At 36.4% G+C, this 17,584-nt stretch overlaps 3 protein-coding genes across 4 annotated transcripts; 1 reads left to right on the top strand and 2 right to left on the bottom strand.

The window, feature by feature from the left end:
• Nucleotides 1-230: 230 nt before the first annotated feature.
• Nucleotides 231-2,917, bottom strand: LOC138138639 (uncharacterized). The gene is made up of 2 exons (XM_069058639.1): nt 2,772-2,917; nt 231-2,723 (listed from the first exon to the last, which is right to left on the bottom strand). Exons 1-2 carry the CDS (start codon nt 2,776-2,778, stop codon nt 370-372), a joined length of 2,361 nt encoding a protein of 786 aa, XP_068914740.1. The 5' UTR covers nt 2,779-2,917; the 3' UTR covers nt 231-369.
• Nucleotides 2,918-3,012: 95 nt separating this feature from the next.
• On the bottom strand, nt 3,013-7,021 carry LOC138138640 (uncharacterized). Of its 2 annotated transcripts, none has more exons than XM_069058641.1 (7): nt 6,864-7,021; nt 6,069-6,309; nt 5,323-5,397; nt 4,913-5,082; nt 4,639-4,859; nt 4,451-4,587; nt 3,013-3,395 (listed from the first exon to the last, which is right to left on the bottom strand). In XM_069058641.1, exons 2-7 carry the CDS (start codon nt 6,307-6,309, stop codon nt 3,106-3,108), a joined length of 1,134 nt encoding a protein of 377 aa, XP_068914742.1. In that variant the 5' UTR covers nt 6,864-7,021; the 3' UTR covers nt 3,013-3,105. The 2 variants fall into 2 exon arrangements, with proteins under 2 accessions (XP_068914742.1, XP_068914741.1); XM_069058640.1 differs by lacking the exon at nt 3,013-3,395 and adding an exon at nt 3,778-4,369.
• Nucleotides 7,022-7,230: 209 nt separating this feature from the next.
• On the top strand, nt 7,231-8,311 carry LOC138138648 (uncharacterized). Its single transcript, XM_069058651.1, has 2 exons — nt 7,231-7,451; nt 7,596-8,311. The coding sequence occupies exons 1-2, from the start codon at nt 7,438-7,440 to the stop codon at nt 7,915-7,917; spliced, it is 336 nt and encodes a 111-aa protein (XP_068914752.1). The 5' UTR covers nt 7,231-7,437; the 3' UTR covers nt 7,918-8,311.
• The last annotated feature ends 9,273 nt before the right edge of the window (nt 8,312-17,584 follow it).

Raw genomic sequence — 17,584 nt, 5'->3', positions numbered from 1 at the left:
CACTTGGCTGCTAAATTCAAATATGACAGTTCAAAAGTCAAAAAATAAATCAAATTTCAACTAAATCTTGTGTTAATCCCCTGCCTTTCCTTTTGGTTTCGGTTATTCCCAAATAATCTAGACTGTACAATTTGACTTTATCTGCTTTTCCCTTAAAGCCTGTCACGTTCCAAGTCTCCATTTTTATGCCAAACACTTGCCACTACAGAGTTTCCGAAAAACTGACTACGTCCTTACAAATAAAACTTTATTTCTACATAGTGTAGTTATTTTGAACAGAAAATCTGACATTTTTTCTTATCAATTTAAAAAAAATAACAAGACAGCGCAAATATTTTTGGGCAACACAAATTAAGAAAAGTAGTTGCTTCAATACCGCCGCCTGAACATGTTTTCAACCTTACGATTATTCTTCTCCTGAATGCGTAAAATTTTGCGTTCGACTGTATCGATCCTGTGATCAACGGCATTCAAGTCTCGATATGTAGCGACAAAGTCTCCCGAAGAGCCTGCGGAATTATAAGCTTGACTCCTGAGGTTGTCTCTCGTTTGCTTCAAGTTTGTCAAAGACCTCTGCAAGCTATCTTCCTCTCTGCTGAATGCGTTGCTTTGTGCGTTGAAATTCCTGTTCGCGCCGGCTCCTCCAAACGGACTTCCAAAAGGACTGTCGTTACTCATTCCCGACGTATTTTGGAAACTGGCGCTCGAAGAAATGTCAGTCCAAGTTTGCACCATCAGATTCGCCGCGTTCACACTATTCAGACTCGGCGAACCGCTGAAAACGTGCGTCTGTATACTTTCTGGTCCCACGGGTTCCCAAATCTTCACCTGATTGTGATCTCCTACATGTGACGGCGTCAAGTTCTGATTTAAAAACGGGCTCGGTCTAAAACTATCCGACGACACCGTCGCGTTCGAGTGTCTCGACGCGTTTTGATTCGCTTTCTTATTGTTTTTTTTAGACGAATACTGCGAACCTATCTGTTTACTCTTGTTGCAATCGTTAGCTTTCCTCCATGCGTTTTCAGGTCTATTGAACGATCCTTCAGGTCCTCTCCGTTTGTTCTGCACTTCAAACTGGTCGTTAAATTTTCTTTTCTTAATATGGGCTTGTTGACTTAATATTGCGAAATTTCTCTTCTTCTTTTTTCCGTGCTTGTTCTCGTAGAAACGAAAAGCTAGTCTTGTCTCATGGATCAAGGCTCTTAATTCCAGGATGTTGTCCTTTACGTACGGCGATTGGGTGAAAGCGAGAATAAACTCTTCTTCATCTGGGAGAAACGTTGCTAAATTGAGTAGAGCATATTTGGGCAGAATCGTTTCAGCTTTTTTGTTATGCTTTTGGGCAACAGTGTTCCTCCAGTCAAACAATTTTTTTAGGACCTCCAGCTCGCAGTTGTGTCTATTTTTCAGTTCACCTTCTATTGATTTAAAGTTCAGAGCTTTACTCTCGTCGTATATTTTTTTACAAGCTTCTCTACAGTCTTTCAGAAAAAGCTCATATGAATCAGGATCACTAATGAGTAATCTGTTTTTATAATCGTGATAAATGTAAATTAAATAGTGCGTTGCAGATCTACAATAACTTTTATAGTTATTAGGAAGAGGACGCACTCGGAAATCTGCTTTGAACAATTTCTCCCGTTCATATGAATAATCGTGTTGCATTATGAATTCAAGAGATGCGCGTCTTGGGAATGGGACTGGATGACTTATGATCAGTCCAGCCTTTTCCACATCAAAAATATTTACCAAATATAAGTGTAATTTCTGTTGCAAACGTGCCAAAATAGTTTCAGATTGAAAAACAATTTTTAATATTTTTGGATTGATAAAAATTTCTGTCAACAATAATAATTCATTTTTTAATTTTATAGCATCAATAATGTAGTCTGCATCTTTTGTTGATATTTCTATAAGGCAGATGATGCCTTCATATTCCTTATCTTCCACTTGTAAATCTAATGAAATTTCTTTCACACCTTTCAATGTTTGCAACAATTTAAGCAAATTGCCCCTAGTATTTATAATATGCATTGGTGTTTCATTTAATGACTTACAAGCTCCAACTGTGGTAAAATTTAACAGTTCTTTAGGAACTTCAAAATTTTCAATTAAATATAAATAAGGATGTGTATCTACTTCTGTTTCTGCAACTTCCTGTTCCTCATCTTTTTCCGACTTACATTCATCTAGTTGCTGTGAACCACCACTAACACAATCTACATTCCCCTCATTTTCTTCTTCTTTTGGCAACTCTGAATCCTGTGTTTCCTCAACTTCCTTACTGTTCCCATTACAACTAATATCTTTAAGAACACAACTCTGTGTTTGTTCTGGAAGTTTTTCAAGATCACTGAATTTAATCTCTTCAGCATTTAATAAATCGACAGTTTTCACATCTTGCTGTTCTTTCTCTTCATTATCTTGCTGATCTTTTTCTCGATCACCTTGCTGATCTTTCTTTTCATCAACTTGCTGATCTTTCTCTTCATCATCTTGCTGATCCTTGTCTTCATTTTGTTGGGCATTTGCTTCAATATTATCCCCACAATTTGTTAAAAAAGGTAGAAAAGAATTTTCTTTAATGTCATCTCTGTCAGTGTTAATTAGGTCCTCTGGCACTGCAAGTGCGAGTTCTGCGTCATTATCGTCTTTTATTTCATCAAGAATTGTAAAATTGCAAATATCATCAATTTCATCTTTAAAATCATTACTTTCCTCTGAAAACATATTTTTAAAAGGTGAATCGAGAGATATTGGCTACATACTCGACATTTTAGAATTTATCCTTAACTTTAAAATATTACTATCGAAAAGTCCTCTGTTTTTATATTAAATAATTCAAAAACTTGTGAATTTACTAATGGCAAATTTATTATTGACATGAAGATATGGACAGTATTTGACACTAGTGCAAACACCACATTCCCCTAAAAATTGTTGGCGCGAAGCTGTCATCATTTAAATTCGAACGCTTCAGCTCAGAAGAAATAAAATAAAAACCACCACTTGCTTCATCACTTTACTTATCTAACAATACAACACGGATTTGAATACTATACCAATACTTTTTCCCAATACAGCTTCATATCCTATCAGTTGTTAATTATTAAATTTATCATCAAATTCTTTGATAACATATTGTATTTTCTTTATGGCAGCTTTCACATCTTCATCGGTAATTTCCCAGTAAGTGACAAATCTGATAAAGGATGAATCTCTGGAGCTTGCCTTAACGCTCACTTTAATTTCATCTGTCTCAAGTACAGAGGCTAATCTGTGTTGCACTTCTTTGGCAATAACTCGCGAAACATCTAAATACATCATTAGGATGTTGCTTTGAACTGTTGACAAATTCACCTTGAAGATTTTCGATTTCATGTCGTTAATCCCTAAAAGAAAACAATGGTTACGAAATTACCAAAGACTATAAAAGATCATTGATTATATCATTCTCTTTTCATTTAATAAAAGTGTAGGTATACTGAAATCGCATTTTTTTTTGTATTAAAACATCTACTCTTAATTGATGCACTTGTAAAGGGTTACGAATTACATTCAAATCAATAAAAAAGTGGGAAACAAAAGAAGGGGAAGTTGAGTAATCCTAGTGACGCAATTATGAAATTTGTTTTAATTTTTTTATTAACCACGTGTGCAGACGACTCTCACTGCTTTGTATAAAACACCAGTTTCCAATGCAATGTTTTTGTTTCTCTTTCGTAAGTGTTGTAAACAGGAAAGTAAAACTATTTATCGAGAGCAAACCATCGATCCAACAAAACATATTTATTTGTTACAAAATGTTAATGAGTTAATGTCATGAAAGAGTGTAAATGATGACAGGTTGTTAAATTTTACGTCATCTCACGTACCTAATCTAAGCTAATTTTATACTTTATTAAGACACATTAATAAGAAAAGATAAGAGCTATCAAAAATAATATCAACTTGCAAGGTTTTACTGGATGCAAAATTATAAAAATATACAACACCTACAACTAACAAAATTAAGTTTAAATATCTAGAGAGCTATACACTTGTACTGAAGATTAAAAGCTTTATCAACTTTTGATTCCCGCTTTGAGTTGGTTTTCAAATTCTTTAATAACGAACGTGATTCTGTCAATAGTATCTCGAACGTCCTCGTCAGTTATCTGCCAGTACGTCACGAACCTAATACAATCTGGCCGAAGAGAAGACGCTCGTACACTAACTTTCACAATATCCGTCTTAAACACTTTGGCAAACCGATAGATCACTTCTTTAACCGCCACTCTGCTCCTATCTATGTACATCATCAGAATATTTGTATGCACAGCGGGCAAATCAACTTTGAAGATGTCCGATTTCAAGCTATCTATCGCTGTAAAAAATGTCTCCTTTTAAACCACCCACCTCCGCCTCAAACGTGACGCAACAGATATTTTGCATTACTTTTATTTACCTCTCGCTATTTGCATGATGTGGTCGTGGTCCTCTTGCAGCCGACCGATCATTGTGTCCAAGGCCACCAAACCGGCAGCGGCGATGATCCCGGCTTGTCTCCAACCGCCCCCCAGGACCTTCCGAGTCCTCTTCGCTCTAGAATGTCCGCTCTAGACGTTCGCTTTTCGCAACAAGTTCTCAACTTACTTATCTACGAAAGCCTTGCTGCCCGCGAGAATTGAACCAATGGGGGCGCCCAAACCCTTGCTCAGACAGAAACAAACAGTGTCGACGTCTCTGGCTACTCTTGCGACGGGTACTTTGAGGTAGACCGCGGCGTTCATAATACGAGCGCCGTCCATGTGGACCGGAATGTTGTAGTCTTTGGATATGTTTTTCACTTTCTCGATCCAGTCCAGGGGCAATACCTAAATACAAGAGATTCGGGAAATTGACTCAAACTGATCCGATTTCGATTTACTTTTCCTCCACACATGTTGTGGGTGTTCTCGATGATGACCAGAGAAGTGTAGGGTTCGTGGAAATCAGGATTTTTCCGGATCCTGTCTCGCAATTCGTCGAGACTGAAAGTGCCATCTTCGTTGTTTTTTATCAGGGAAGTCTGCACTCCGGCGATTTGTGCGGGGCCGCCTGAAATTGTCATTTCCTGAGTCGACATCTGCTTTGTAGAAAAGAATGAATAGCGCGGTAACATGTGTTCACGTTACATCATCACTGACCTATCAGGGTATAGAAAAGAAAGTAACTGTTTCGAATGTAAATTCCTTTGTTGGATAATGCTAAATAGGTACCGATTAGAAGGGGCGGAATTAATTATTATAACTGTATTGGCGTTATAATAATACGGTTAAGAAACCGGTAACTACCTACCTTGTTCAAATCTGAATGTATGTCCATTATCTCCCGAAATGATCTCGCTTCCTCTTTGAGGGCAGTGGACCATTACTTGAAATCAAGAAAAAATATAAAAACTTTTGTATTGCAACACCTAAAAAAAATAAATCAGTAAGTGGATGCAATAAGTCATAATAATCGCTAACGTTTTGTGCAGATTATGTTTGTCGTAATGCTCCATTACAAAATTGTAATCTGAAGTAAACTCAAAATAAATAATAATTTACGTAAATAAACATGCAGCAACGAAGGAAAATATCGAAACAAATTTTATCCATTCGATAAAAATATTCTGTTGCTTCATTAATAATAAATGTTGCGTCAAATTCGTTACTCTGCAGATTTTGGAAGAAATTATCTCTTGAGGTACATTGTGTGATAAAAATTATCTCACACGCACGATGCTTTAGATAAATAAAAACAAATAGAAACAAGATAAAAAAGATTTAAAAATACCATCTTCATTTGGAAGTCGTGTCACTGCTGGAGTTCTGGGGATATTCCTCGTTCTCTTTACTGTTTTTTTTTTTCATAGGTTTTTACAAGATTATCAGTGACATTTAACATCGGTCTCTTGCAAAACACAAGAAAGCAATAAAAGAAGATTAAAGGGTCATCCAAACAAGACCATGAAAAATATTGTTGCACCTGTGCCGCGATATTTCCACATATTTGCAAATTTTAAGGGCATTTCAGTTATTTGAAAAAATATTAATACTCACTGGCAATTAAGTTGGCCATGGTGCCGGTGGCAACAAACGCGGCGTCTTCCTTCCCCAAAAGCTCAGCGGCGCGCCTCTCCAGCTCGGCGACGGTGGGGTCCTCCCCGAAGACATCGTCCCCCACAACGGCGTTGGCCATCGCCTCCCTCATTTCGGGGGTGGGCTTGCTGATGGTGTCGCTCCTCAAGTCCACGACGTGGACGGACGAGGAGTTGATTTCTCCGTTGATTTTTTCGTACATCTTTAAAATCAGAAATTGTTGAATGGAACAAATCGCGCCTTCGCTTTATATAAATCGAGGTCCCACCACAATGTTTGCACAATACCGTACACGAAGGTCATTAAATCGCGATGTAACTCTGTATTGGTGATAATGTGTGTAACCCTAGTTACAAGAGGTTTCCACGCCTGTTTCGTTATTAGATTATGGTTCACTTCACCTAATTGAGGACCACTCAACAGATAAAGCTGAGGTTTTTTAATTAATTTCTGTCGCATCATTTAAGTATCCACGTGCAGCGGTCGGTAATTATTCAAATTTGAATGTTTGCCGCTCACGCCCTCAAGGTCACACGGTTTACCGCTTTTTGTGGGAAGTTATTTAATGTTTTGGGTTTTTTTGAATTTGTACACAACTTAACGGAAATTTCTTGAAATTGTTTATCTGTCTTCATAAACATTAAACAATTTCTTCACAGAAAAGATAAACGAACGGTTTGGATATAGGTTAGGTGCGTTTGTCAAAAAGTTGCCTCAAGCAAAATCAAAATTTTTCAATTAAAAAATGCTACTCACGTTAATTTCAGGATTTAACGAAGGCAAACTGAGACCACTTATACTGTACACTCCTAAATTAGACTTTAAAATGTTCGCTTATTGTATTTTACGATTGCATAATAGAAGGGGGCCAATAAGGCCACAAAGGACTAGTAACAATGCGCATGCGTGTCTTAAATGACTCTTCAGAAATTAAGTTTGAGTTTGCAAAAATGCAAAATAAAACGGATCTTGTTTCCTGTTAAAGTGCAGTTTATAAATTATGACTTCCATCAGCAAGAGAATCCTTACGTCATCAATTTTTTTTCCGAACACAACAAACTTTTACTTTCACTTGACTTTCACTTTTGATAGATCGACAAATACAATTTAAGTATTAAATATTAATTTGTCAACTTTTTGCTGAAGTAAAATTCAAAGTACGCGCCAGTTTCTGTATTATTTGGTACCAACATTACGCCTTGACCCATGTAAAATCCCTGTTGGGAACAGTGGTTAGTGGTTTTGCGACCGTAGTACATTTGTAGATTTTTATTTGTCAAAATAAAAAAAATTATCCTCGGTATACATAACTGTCGAAAATTAGGTTACAATGACTCAAAACAGGTAAGTGGTGTGATAATTTCACTATAACAACACTCTTTATTTACAATACATAACCACAGTTCCTGATCGATTTCGTTCTGTAAAGACGAAAATCGCTCGCCTCTCTTCCAGCTGATTAGCTCTGATCCTTTTAAACGATTGCAGAAAGCGAGGCCGGAACCACCACGAAGACGAAGTCGAATTTATGCCTCTCTCGAAGCGAATCAACAATCTCCACATCAACAACGGCCTCCTCTTTGAAAACTCCAACCCGATAGGGGCCGCCGAGTGGGGCCCCGGCCCCCCGAATTTCGTACACCAACTGCCCGAGTCGCCGCCGAGTTCTGTACAAAGTTTTGACTGGAACAGTGCACCTCAATACTCCCCAGATCTGAATGAGAATCAGAACCCACATTATTTTAATATCAATAAACTGTTATTTGAAATGTATGTTGAGCGACTGCAGCGTGGATGTCACCAAGTGTAGTGTTCAAGGGCTGTGGGGCCTCAAAGACTGCGATTGTATACATTGTTTTTATTTCCATATGAATTTTTTATGTATTTTTAAGAAACTGCTTCATGTTTGAATTGTATGGACATTTTTATTTTACATAATAAGACTAAAAAAAAAAAAAAACGTGGTTGACCACTACTCTGCCAAATTAGATAGTTTCAACGCCATCAACTCTATTAATTTATTCAATTTAATGATAGGACCCGCGGATCACCCACAAATGGATCTCTGAACGGTGGATTGCGTCAACTTTGTTCATAAGTTTAAAAAATAAGAGTATTATTAGTTATTTACAACTTTATGATGTACTGCATTTAGTCGATAATACTGTGTACAACTGTGTTCTTGAATAAATCATTACTTTGAAGTGGAGTCACATTTAATGTTGGTCGTGATGCAACTGTTACAACGCGTGGTCGTTTCATTCATGTTCTGCGATTCTTGTAGTTTATTTGTTTAGATGAGTGGAACATGCGTAGATGTATTTGTTGGTAATAATGTGGTAATCTGGGTTACAAACTTTTTTTGTAAATTTCGGAACTGGGCTGTAAATGCGCCTTTAAAAATGTGGTGAAACAGTTTGGCGATATGGACAGGTTGCATAATAAAAACATTTTGAAATAACAAACAAGCGTAATCGGACGCTGTCTTGACGGCGATTTTTTTCGTAATTGCAACACGCATAATTGATGTTTTTGCGTGTTTTGTTTGTATTTTTTACGATGAGATGTGTCTCGGGTTTCGTGTTCGAGGTGTGGTCTGCGAGTAAATAAAAATCGTTCGATTTTGGCGGGCAAATTCAAACTGTCGGATCTGCGTCACGTGCCATCTATGAATACGTTAACGCAAGACCTTGGCAACCGATCAGATCCGGGCATTACTGCTGGCGTTCATGAACTCGTTTGATGACGAAGTAGTGTTTTACGTGCGAAGAAGTGCTCTAGGTGTGTTGGGGAAGTCTTGATTGGCAGGTAGGTTGCGAAACTGTATGTAAAAAATCGCGAAATCGGCACCGAAGGGCCGACACGTCCGCCCCAGACGATTTCTCGTGTCTTTTCGCGGGTCGCGGGCATTTTAGGGTAGGGAGCTTCGTCGCTGTGATGTAGAATTTGTGGAAGGGGTGCTCATAGTGTATTCTGGTAGGATATATTCATCCCCACATTCTTCCTAAACCACCACCACTTCCCTCCACCACGTTAGACAACGTCATCGCCATAGATACGCCTTACTTCCACGACTTGGGACATTTCAGTTAGTACAAGGTCGATAACCTAACGGAACTCCGTTCCTGTCTTTTAACTCGTAGCGGGGCCTTTTTATTCAGGTTTTGTGCCGTCGATGCTTCCGTTGTTGTCAGCACGGCCGACCGCACTACTCGAATTTTCCGCATTATGCCTTTGTGATCCCTCTTCATCAAACATCTGCCGCCGATCAAGGGGGCTTTGCGGCACCGTTCTCGCCGATACCCGTCCACTACCATTATCAGTTTTTCGTTATTGAACTGGCAATTTGTTGTAAATTACTTTTTTTGTCCGCATAAACACACCCATAATTATTGTGTTACGTTATCTCTACGTGGAGCTCGACAACAATAATAAAAACAACTGTCACGTTGCATCCCACAGCCTTCCAAGTGCAGAATTGGCGTCAACAGCTTGATGAAAATTAATGAAAACATACGCACATGTTACGTAACGTTGGGCATATGTTGTGTGTTAATTAGTTTCAAGGTTTACAAATCTCGACGTAAGAAATTTTTGGCCGGTAGTAATCACCAATCAGGTGTCGCACAAACCGGCTGTCATTTGGTATTAAGTATCGTAAATTATCTACGTGTTTCGTGATATTCTACGCTACATCATCAGTATCGAATTACGTTCGCCTTATAGGACATAACCACCGCAACTTTGACTTTCGTTTTTAGCGTGGACTACAGTGCATTTGCGTTGCAACGTTGCATTGCACAGCATTCGACGCTGTTCGCGAATTTTTCCAGGCTCAAAAATCGATAACAGATGGCTAATTTGAGCACATATTTTGTTGTCTGTTAATGACGTGGTCAAATGTACATATTTACATACCGGGTGTTCGACCAGGTCGAGTACACATTAAGTAACATAAGTACTTTGACATTTTTCTCTATTCCTTAAAATAAGGCTGGCCAAGATATTTATCAAAATGTATACCGTGTTTTCATGTCAAAGATCCACCATTACAATGTGTGTCGAAAATACACATGGCAACAGTGTTGGATTTTGATCTGGGGGAAAATGAAAAATTAGGTTACATTTTTTTAATCTTTCCGTAAGATCATATTTAGCCAATTTTTCGGTTTTTATTAATTATTTTTAGTTGAGCCAATTTGTATCGTTTTCAGTTACTACATAGATAAAACTATTTAATTTAATTATTTTTGATGTGTCAGTCAGTAAGTTAATGTTGGTATAAAAAATTTACTTTCATTGTCGTTGTTTTAACCTAAAATTTAGTATTCACAATCTTATTACTTAAAGACAGAGCTACACCTTACGATCACGAAATTTATGTTTGTTAAAAATTACAATATTAACATGGCATCAACATAACCTTACTTAATACCGGATTCAGTTCTCACCTTGTAGTGTTACAAATTAAAACATATTGGCAATTCGTTAATAACATGACCTTTAATAACTAGTTCTGTAGTTGCAGTTTTAATTTATTCCAAACAATTCGTACAAATGTCAACAAAGAGTCAAAATTTCAATTAATGCTGTCAAAAACCAAAAATATACGACTGCATTGTTTATTATTGCAGTGAAAGTAAATCATTAAAGACTTTTCTGTATTTAATTTTTGCATGGAAGCAGAAAGTGTCACAGATTAAGTTAGGTCAAGTCAAAACAATCCATCAATCTTGATTGACGTAAACTGAAGATTACGTATCACAGATTACGTTTATTTGACAAGTGAATGTCGTAATACATAAATATTATGCCTATGCATCAAGGATCTTCCAACACCCCAATTTAAATCGAAAATACAACACAGTTTTGATATCGAGGAAAATGAAAAGTAATTTTTTAACTAGCAATGATTAGGCAATTTCTAGTGTTTATTCAATATTTTTGGCAAAAAGTGGAAAGAACATTAACCCCTTGAAGGTGGTGACAAAAGTCCGTATAACTGAAGTAAATTTGAACATGTCGTTCGTTCAGAACATTGAGAAATTTCTTTCAAATTTAAACTATTGACCGAAATTCAAATGTATGTAATAAAGGGCGTCGAAGTTGGCGTTGAAGAGTCGATTGTGAATGAACCACTCGTTTTAAAAACACTGATTCAGATGAAAAACAACGCAAAAAGTGAGGTTAGATTGAAACAGCTGATCAGAATTGTAATCGTGCGTTCACAATCGACTCTTCAACGCCAACGTCGCCAACTTCGACGCCAAATTTCAAAAAAACACCCGTTAAAATACAAAAAAAAGAGATAAGGACAGTTATGGAAAATAAAAGCTCTGAAAGCGTGTGGTGTGGCTTTAATCAGGCTTTAAGGATAATTAAAACTGAATGACAGAATTTAATGCACTTCAAAAATTACATCAAAAACAGTTAATTTATTAGTGTTTCGTCAAAAATACAGGAACTTTGTTTTACACGGTAATAATAGTAATTTAATTTAATTTTTGCTATCTGGAGTATGCGGCCGATAACATTCAATGTGACGTTAGCACGTTGTTCAACGTAACATAACGTAAGATTATCCGATAATTTTGTTTTTACTAAAATACGATCAATCTAGAAACAAAACAAAAAAATCTGTAACTCCTACGATTTCGATATTTTAGAATTTATAAATTATTTTTTGGTTCGACACTGTCAGAATTTGAGAATTTTCTCCTATGTGAACGGATTTTGATAAATGTCACAACTTGTCAAAACGAAACGTCAAGCTAATTTTAAAGATTTTAAACGATTTGGAGCTTTTAAGGGGCTCGTCGAACCAAAAAACGTTGTATTTAACTCGTTCGTGTGTAAATTGGGCCTTTTTTGGCACTCGTGGGCCCACACGTGCCAAAAAAGGACCAATTTACACACAAACTCGTCAAATAAACTACTATTTTTTTTTAATAATAAAAAAAATTAAAATAAAAAAGTACATAGTATTTTTGTTTTACAATAGGTACCTACAACAATTTCAATATAAGATTTCGGTTTTTTTCAATTTTAAGTTACAGGATGTTAATAAGTTTATCCAATGTTTCTTATCTTTGTAAATAGAGAATTATACATATGTATTTAGTAACAGAGTATTACGGAAATCCCAGAATTAAAATAAAAATGCTCTTGCAATGATAAATTTGTTGGTGTAATTAATTTGCGAGAATTACAGTTGACTGTATTTACCAAAATAACATTGTTAAAGTGGAGAAGGAAAAAGAATTATCAGCACTGTTCTAATTGTTAACACTACGACTTAGCTGCAGATTATCATTGCCCTATAGAGTACCTGTTGGATTTATTTTAAAATCCAACACCAACAAGTTGTCTTGAATATATTTACACAAATCACGTAATTTTATGCTTCGGTTACAACGCGTATCCTCCAACGTAGGCATCTCTGTAGGATACAGTTTCAGAAATTATAGTTTTCAACCAATCTAATAATTACGACCGTTTTTACCTAAGAATATTTCTAATGATTATGATCACGAGATGACTGATGAAATCCATTTACATTTTTTGGAAGCAGCTTTGAATAATCATAATGGCGGGTGTCAACTTGATCCTGTACCTTGTATCTTGAAAACCCCGAAGGTACCCATTACAAATTAGACCTCCATTGAAACCCTTTAAAAATTAATTTTTTAAAATATGGAATTAATCCCCTGTTCAATTTTCTGTTCACATGATACGAAGTTGTCTTCTGTCGGATGTATTAATTAAGCAACGCAAATTTGTTGTTGTTTGCTCTGTTACGTCGCTTTTCATTTCGTTTGCTTCATCTCCCACTTCTTATCCACGTTCCTCCCACTTCAAAATTGCCCCTCCAGTCGGGAATGTCAATACTCCGATTAATTGTAGATACCTTGTTCATTCACAAATACGCGGATAATTTAGAAACAAATGTTCGTTTTACAACTGGACATGCACCCATTGGCTAATTTTTATAATAATGTTGACAAACTAATGTGCATTACAATTAAAAAAAAAATTAACACGATAAAATAAAAATAGAATTGTTGAGATGATTCAGTACAAACAAAAGTATAAAATTTGGAATATTTGCTTTGGTGAAAGCTTAATTTGGTTTGAAGACCTGCAAATACTTTTTTTTGACATTGTTCAGCACTATTAAACCGATGTTTAGATAAATGAAATGATAAGCTAACAAAGTGAAGCTTACGTAGAAAGCTCGCGCAAGTTAAAGATAATTCTACACTCACTGGAATCGAACGTTTTAAATATTTTTCGCTTGGAGTTTTTATCCTCAAGCTTTGGATGTATTAATAAAATAAAAATATTTAACAGTTTTTGGGAAACAACATTTTTCTTCACTCAGCGGCCGATTTCAAGTTGACTTGCGACGGTCGCACTTGTCATGGTAACGGCACAAGAAAGAAAGATGACGCATATTGTAATTAGTGTGTAGGACAAAGATAGTTACACATTTGCGCTGCACCACCTATTTGCCACCATGACTTGAAATCGGGCCCTTAGTTAATTAATTACCCAATTTTTAATCCCACACCTGCAAAAAGTATGATTTTTGTTTAAATCATATAGGTAATGTCGAAAGCAACAGTTATTACAGAATTATGACCTATTGTTAAGTTTGAACAATTTTTATGAAGAATTTGGTAGTTATACTTTTAATTGTTTTTCTTTATTTCACAAAAGAAAACACATCTGGGAAAGAAATGTTTTTACAGTCAGTCATAATATTAGTTTAACAGGAAAGATCAGTGGTAAAGTAGAAGTTAATACACAATATTATTATGATTTTTTGTTGGCATTTTTTGCCATTGGCTTATACAGGCTATCTATAAATGATTGTCTGGTCCAGCTTGCTATGAAAACATGTCACATTTTGAATGTGCCGCTTTATATGTAGAATAAATGCGGCAAATTCTGAATGAAACATTTTCAGGTTAAGTTGTTGGCTAAATCCTACCCTCACAAATTTTGTTTAGCTAAAACCGGGCGTATTTGCAATTTGTATTGAAAAATACAGAGTTTTGGTGTGATAAAACGAATACAAGGAACGAAAACTGGATTGAAAAGTGCGAATAAAACGCCAATCATGTCGGAAGTGACAGTTGATAATAAATTAAAAGGGCATCTGTTTCAAAAAGGCGGCACAGTAATATTTTTGTCCAAAGCTGGCTTGACCTGACAATCATTTATAGACACCCTGTAATGAGTATTACATAGTTTCATCCAGTTTTGATTTATCAGGCAGAACTTAACGAAGTTTGTTTTGCACATCGATTTTTAAGTAATGTTTCAAAATCTGTGTTTTTTTTCCTGGAACTAATCACTTAGTAAATGCATTTTCTTTATTTTATTTTCCTAAATCTTCCCAAGTAAGATGTTATGAAGGCGTCTCAGGTAGATGATGGGATTAATAAGGGTTACTTTTACATCTTTTTCTAAGAACAAACAACATAGCACAATAAGATTGTTTGTGGCAAGTGAATCTAGGTACCAAGTACCAAGATATCCTTTGGACGCAGCCTGTTTGGGTTAAGAAAAATTTGTCAAATTTAGTGTGTTTGTGGCTTCGTAGAGAAGCACAACTCGTTTAGTAGCTGTGGTGTGAGGTTACCAGCCTATCAGTGAGCAGTAATATCACTAAGATATCTTTAAGATAAGCGGGGTAGTTGTTTGATCTGTGTGTATCGACATTCCATTAATTATGCGATAGTGTAGATGTAAACAGTTCAGAATGATGAATCCGGTGAGTTAAAATTTTGTTTTCCTGTTGTATTTATCAAATTGTAAAATATTACGTAGGTATTCATGTTTAGATAGAGAAAAAAATTTGTATAAGTTTGTGTAATCAGGTCTTTGTCTTGTTTCGTTTTTTCATTAGTCTTTTGACATGCGCCGCCGGTGTCAATTCTTTGCCTCTATTTATTCTTTGGTAATGGCAGAAGAGCTCCAAATGTATGGATTAATTTGTCAGGTTTTTATTGTCAAGTTTGCACGAGTCGCCGCGAAGGAAGTTCGATTAAATTAATCGTTAGGAATTAAGAGCTCGAATGGTATTTCACCAGATTATTATAATCATTTTAAAAACTCCAGACAATTCAAATCAAATACCAATCAAAACCACAAAGTGGGCAAATTATATCAAACACGACCAGTCGCAACAATTGTCGTTTTTTTTCAATAATTATGCAATTGAATGTGGGCAAATCTATTAAAAAAAGAACTTGTTTTTTTAAAATTAAAGAGCGTAGGAAAGGGACTTTTGTAGGGATTTAAAAAATTAAACACTCACTGCCTAGTCTTCCCGAAGATGTTTAGCCTAAACGACAGATCTGAGCAGATTAGTATATTTGTAAAATTGGTGCACTTGACGGAACGGAATTGACCGGAAATCTGCATTTTTCTCATTAAATCATCGTCGGAGGAACCAGTTTTTGAGTATATTTTAATAATCACTTTGAGACTTAACGAACTGGTCCAATTATGATAATGAGATGTTTTGATGACGTCTTTTCAAAAAGTACTAAATGGTGGAGTGCACGAAATTGAATTAAATCGTCATTTGGGTGTTAATTTGACAACATATTGTTTCCTCTTTGGCTATTGCGTCGCAGAAATATTCCTATTGTACGGTTTTGGTAGAAATAGGAACTAATCTGTACCTGGCCAAGAATGTGGAACACTTCAATTCCAAGTAGTTTTTAGCGGTGCAAAACTCGCCATGAGGCAACCCAGTTCTATGCTAACTAGTTTTAATCGTTTCACTGTAATAATCTATCTATCTTCACCGTTAATTCGTCTAGTCCACGGCGTGTTCTATCGCTTCGCGTGTGCCACTTGGTCTTTCTAATTGGTCGCACGTCCGAAATCGTCATTTTCTGCCGGATTAATCCAGACGAATGTACCAGGTGGAAGCGATGGGAACATTCGGTCGCCTTGGACTGAATCCATTCGATTGGTGTTTCTAATGAAGAGGGAAATCGCGGAACATCGCGGTGTAGACTCCAGATCCCGGATAATAAAGAGCAAGAAGTAAAAGTGTTCTGCGAATAATATTCATTTCTCTCCCATTAGACTCGACACCGTCAAACGCAACAGATAGAGATAACCTGCATACTGGTCGTAGGTGAAAGTATTCCAAAGTAGGTAAATGGGTTGACATCCCCACAGTAGATTTCTCTATCTCCGTCTCAGTCATGCGCACCACCACCAGGTGCACTGGAAGAGAACGGAGTGAGGTCACATGACCGTTTTCTACAACGAGTACCCCACTTTCCAAATTGTTCTTCTGCCACTCTTTGCGGTGTCTACCACTCTGCACCTCATGTGCACGGTTTTGATCCACTCTACCCCGGCATTTCATCCCCTCTTGGGCCCTGGCGGCACTCCCAAGGACACAGTTGTCAAATTCGCGTTTGTTTTCTTTTTTTTTCGGTTCGAAGTAGCGGGAAATTTTCGCGGTTTGACGACTCGGTGTGAACGGTGCAATTTTTTTTTTGTGATATTATTTTTAATTAGGTAAGGTGCTTTGTTTATTTTATTTAGTTTTTATTTCGTCATTACGCCTCGTGTTTGACCCCCCTTCCACGATGTTGTTGTTGTGGGAAAATGTTACCACAATACAATTTTGCTGGTAATTTGGTATCATCGGCAATTAAATTTAATCACAGACTTGCTGTACCTACTCTTCAGTATTATTTAAAACTGTAGCACTACGTCGTGCTTTACCGAAATTTTACGATGGTCTGGTGAGCATCGTGTCCACGTTCAAAACGTAAATTAGGAGGGAGATTTGTAAAGGTCAGACACCTTTGGATCTCAAATATTAATCGAAAATTGACAGGATGGAATCTATTCCACACTTTAATCTGCATAATCGTTGACGTCAATTTTTACGAGGTGCTGGTCAAAAAAAATGACAGAACTGGAAACTCCAGTGGTCTCCGGGAAAAGGTTAGGATCGAGATGAGTTGAAGATTCTAAATTAGATTTTTTTTTAACTGTGCAAGCTGGGCTTGATGTGGCAAGTACGTATCTAGTTTCGAAAGAAATAAGTGCATCAATGTGGTTAAGTTTTACCATTTTTGCAATATAAATATTTGAAATACAGTTTGTTGTATCTGAAAAAGTGCTGAACTAAATTATACCTGAAAAGGAATCTCTTTAATATGAAGGCTAACGTTTTTTTTTTTTTGTTTTTCACTAATTAGCAAAAACTCGATTTAATAGTTTTAAATTATCTCACCTATGAAATAAAAAAATCAAAGTTCAAATAATCGTACCGAGGCACCATCCATCACTCACTATAATAATGATCTTATATTTCAACATATTTACTAAAAGCGCAATTCCTTTTACGCACGACGGGGAGTAAATTGCTGTTATAAAACTCTATGCATGATCTGTGGTAATCTTTGATGCAGTTTTTGTAAGAAATTGGAAGT

Source organism: Tenebrio molitor, chromosome 9 (assembly GCF_963966145.1).
Source record: "Tenebrio molitor chromosome 9, icTenMoli1.1, whole genome shotgun sequence".
Lineage (NCBI taxonomy): Eukaryota > Metazoa > Arthropoda > Insecta > Coleoptera > Tenebrionidae > Tenebrio > Tenebrio molitor.
This window is presented reverse-complemented; position numbering and strand designations above follow the sequence as displayed.

Excerpts from the sequence above, each read along its gene's own strand:
- LOC138138640 (XM_069058640.1), bottom strand. The coding sequence starts at position 6,309 with ATGTACGAAAAAATCAACGGAGAAATCAACTCCTCGTCCGTCCACGTC. Across the intron at positions 5,083-5,322 it reads TACATTCAGATTTGAACAAG|GCGGCCCCGCACAAATCGCC; the intron begins GTAGGTAGTTAC and ends TGACAATTTCAG. Across the intron at positions 4,370-4,450 it reads CATCATGCAAATAGCGAGAG|CGATAGATAGCTTGAAATCG; the intron begins GTAAATAAAAGT and ends CATTTTTTACAG.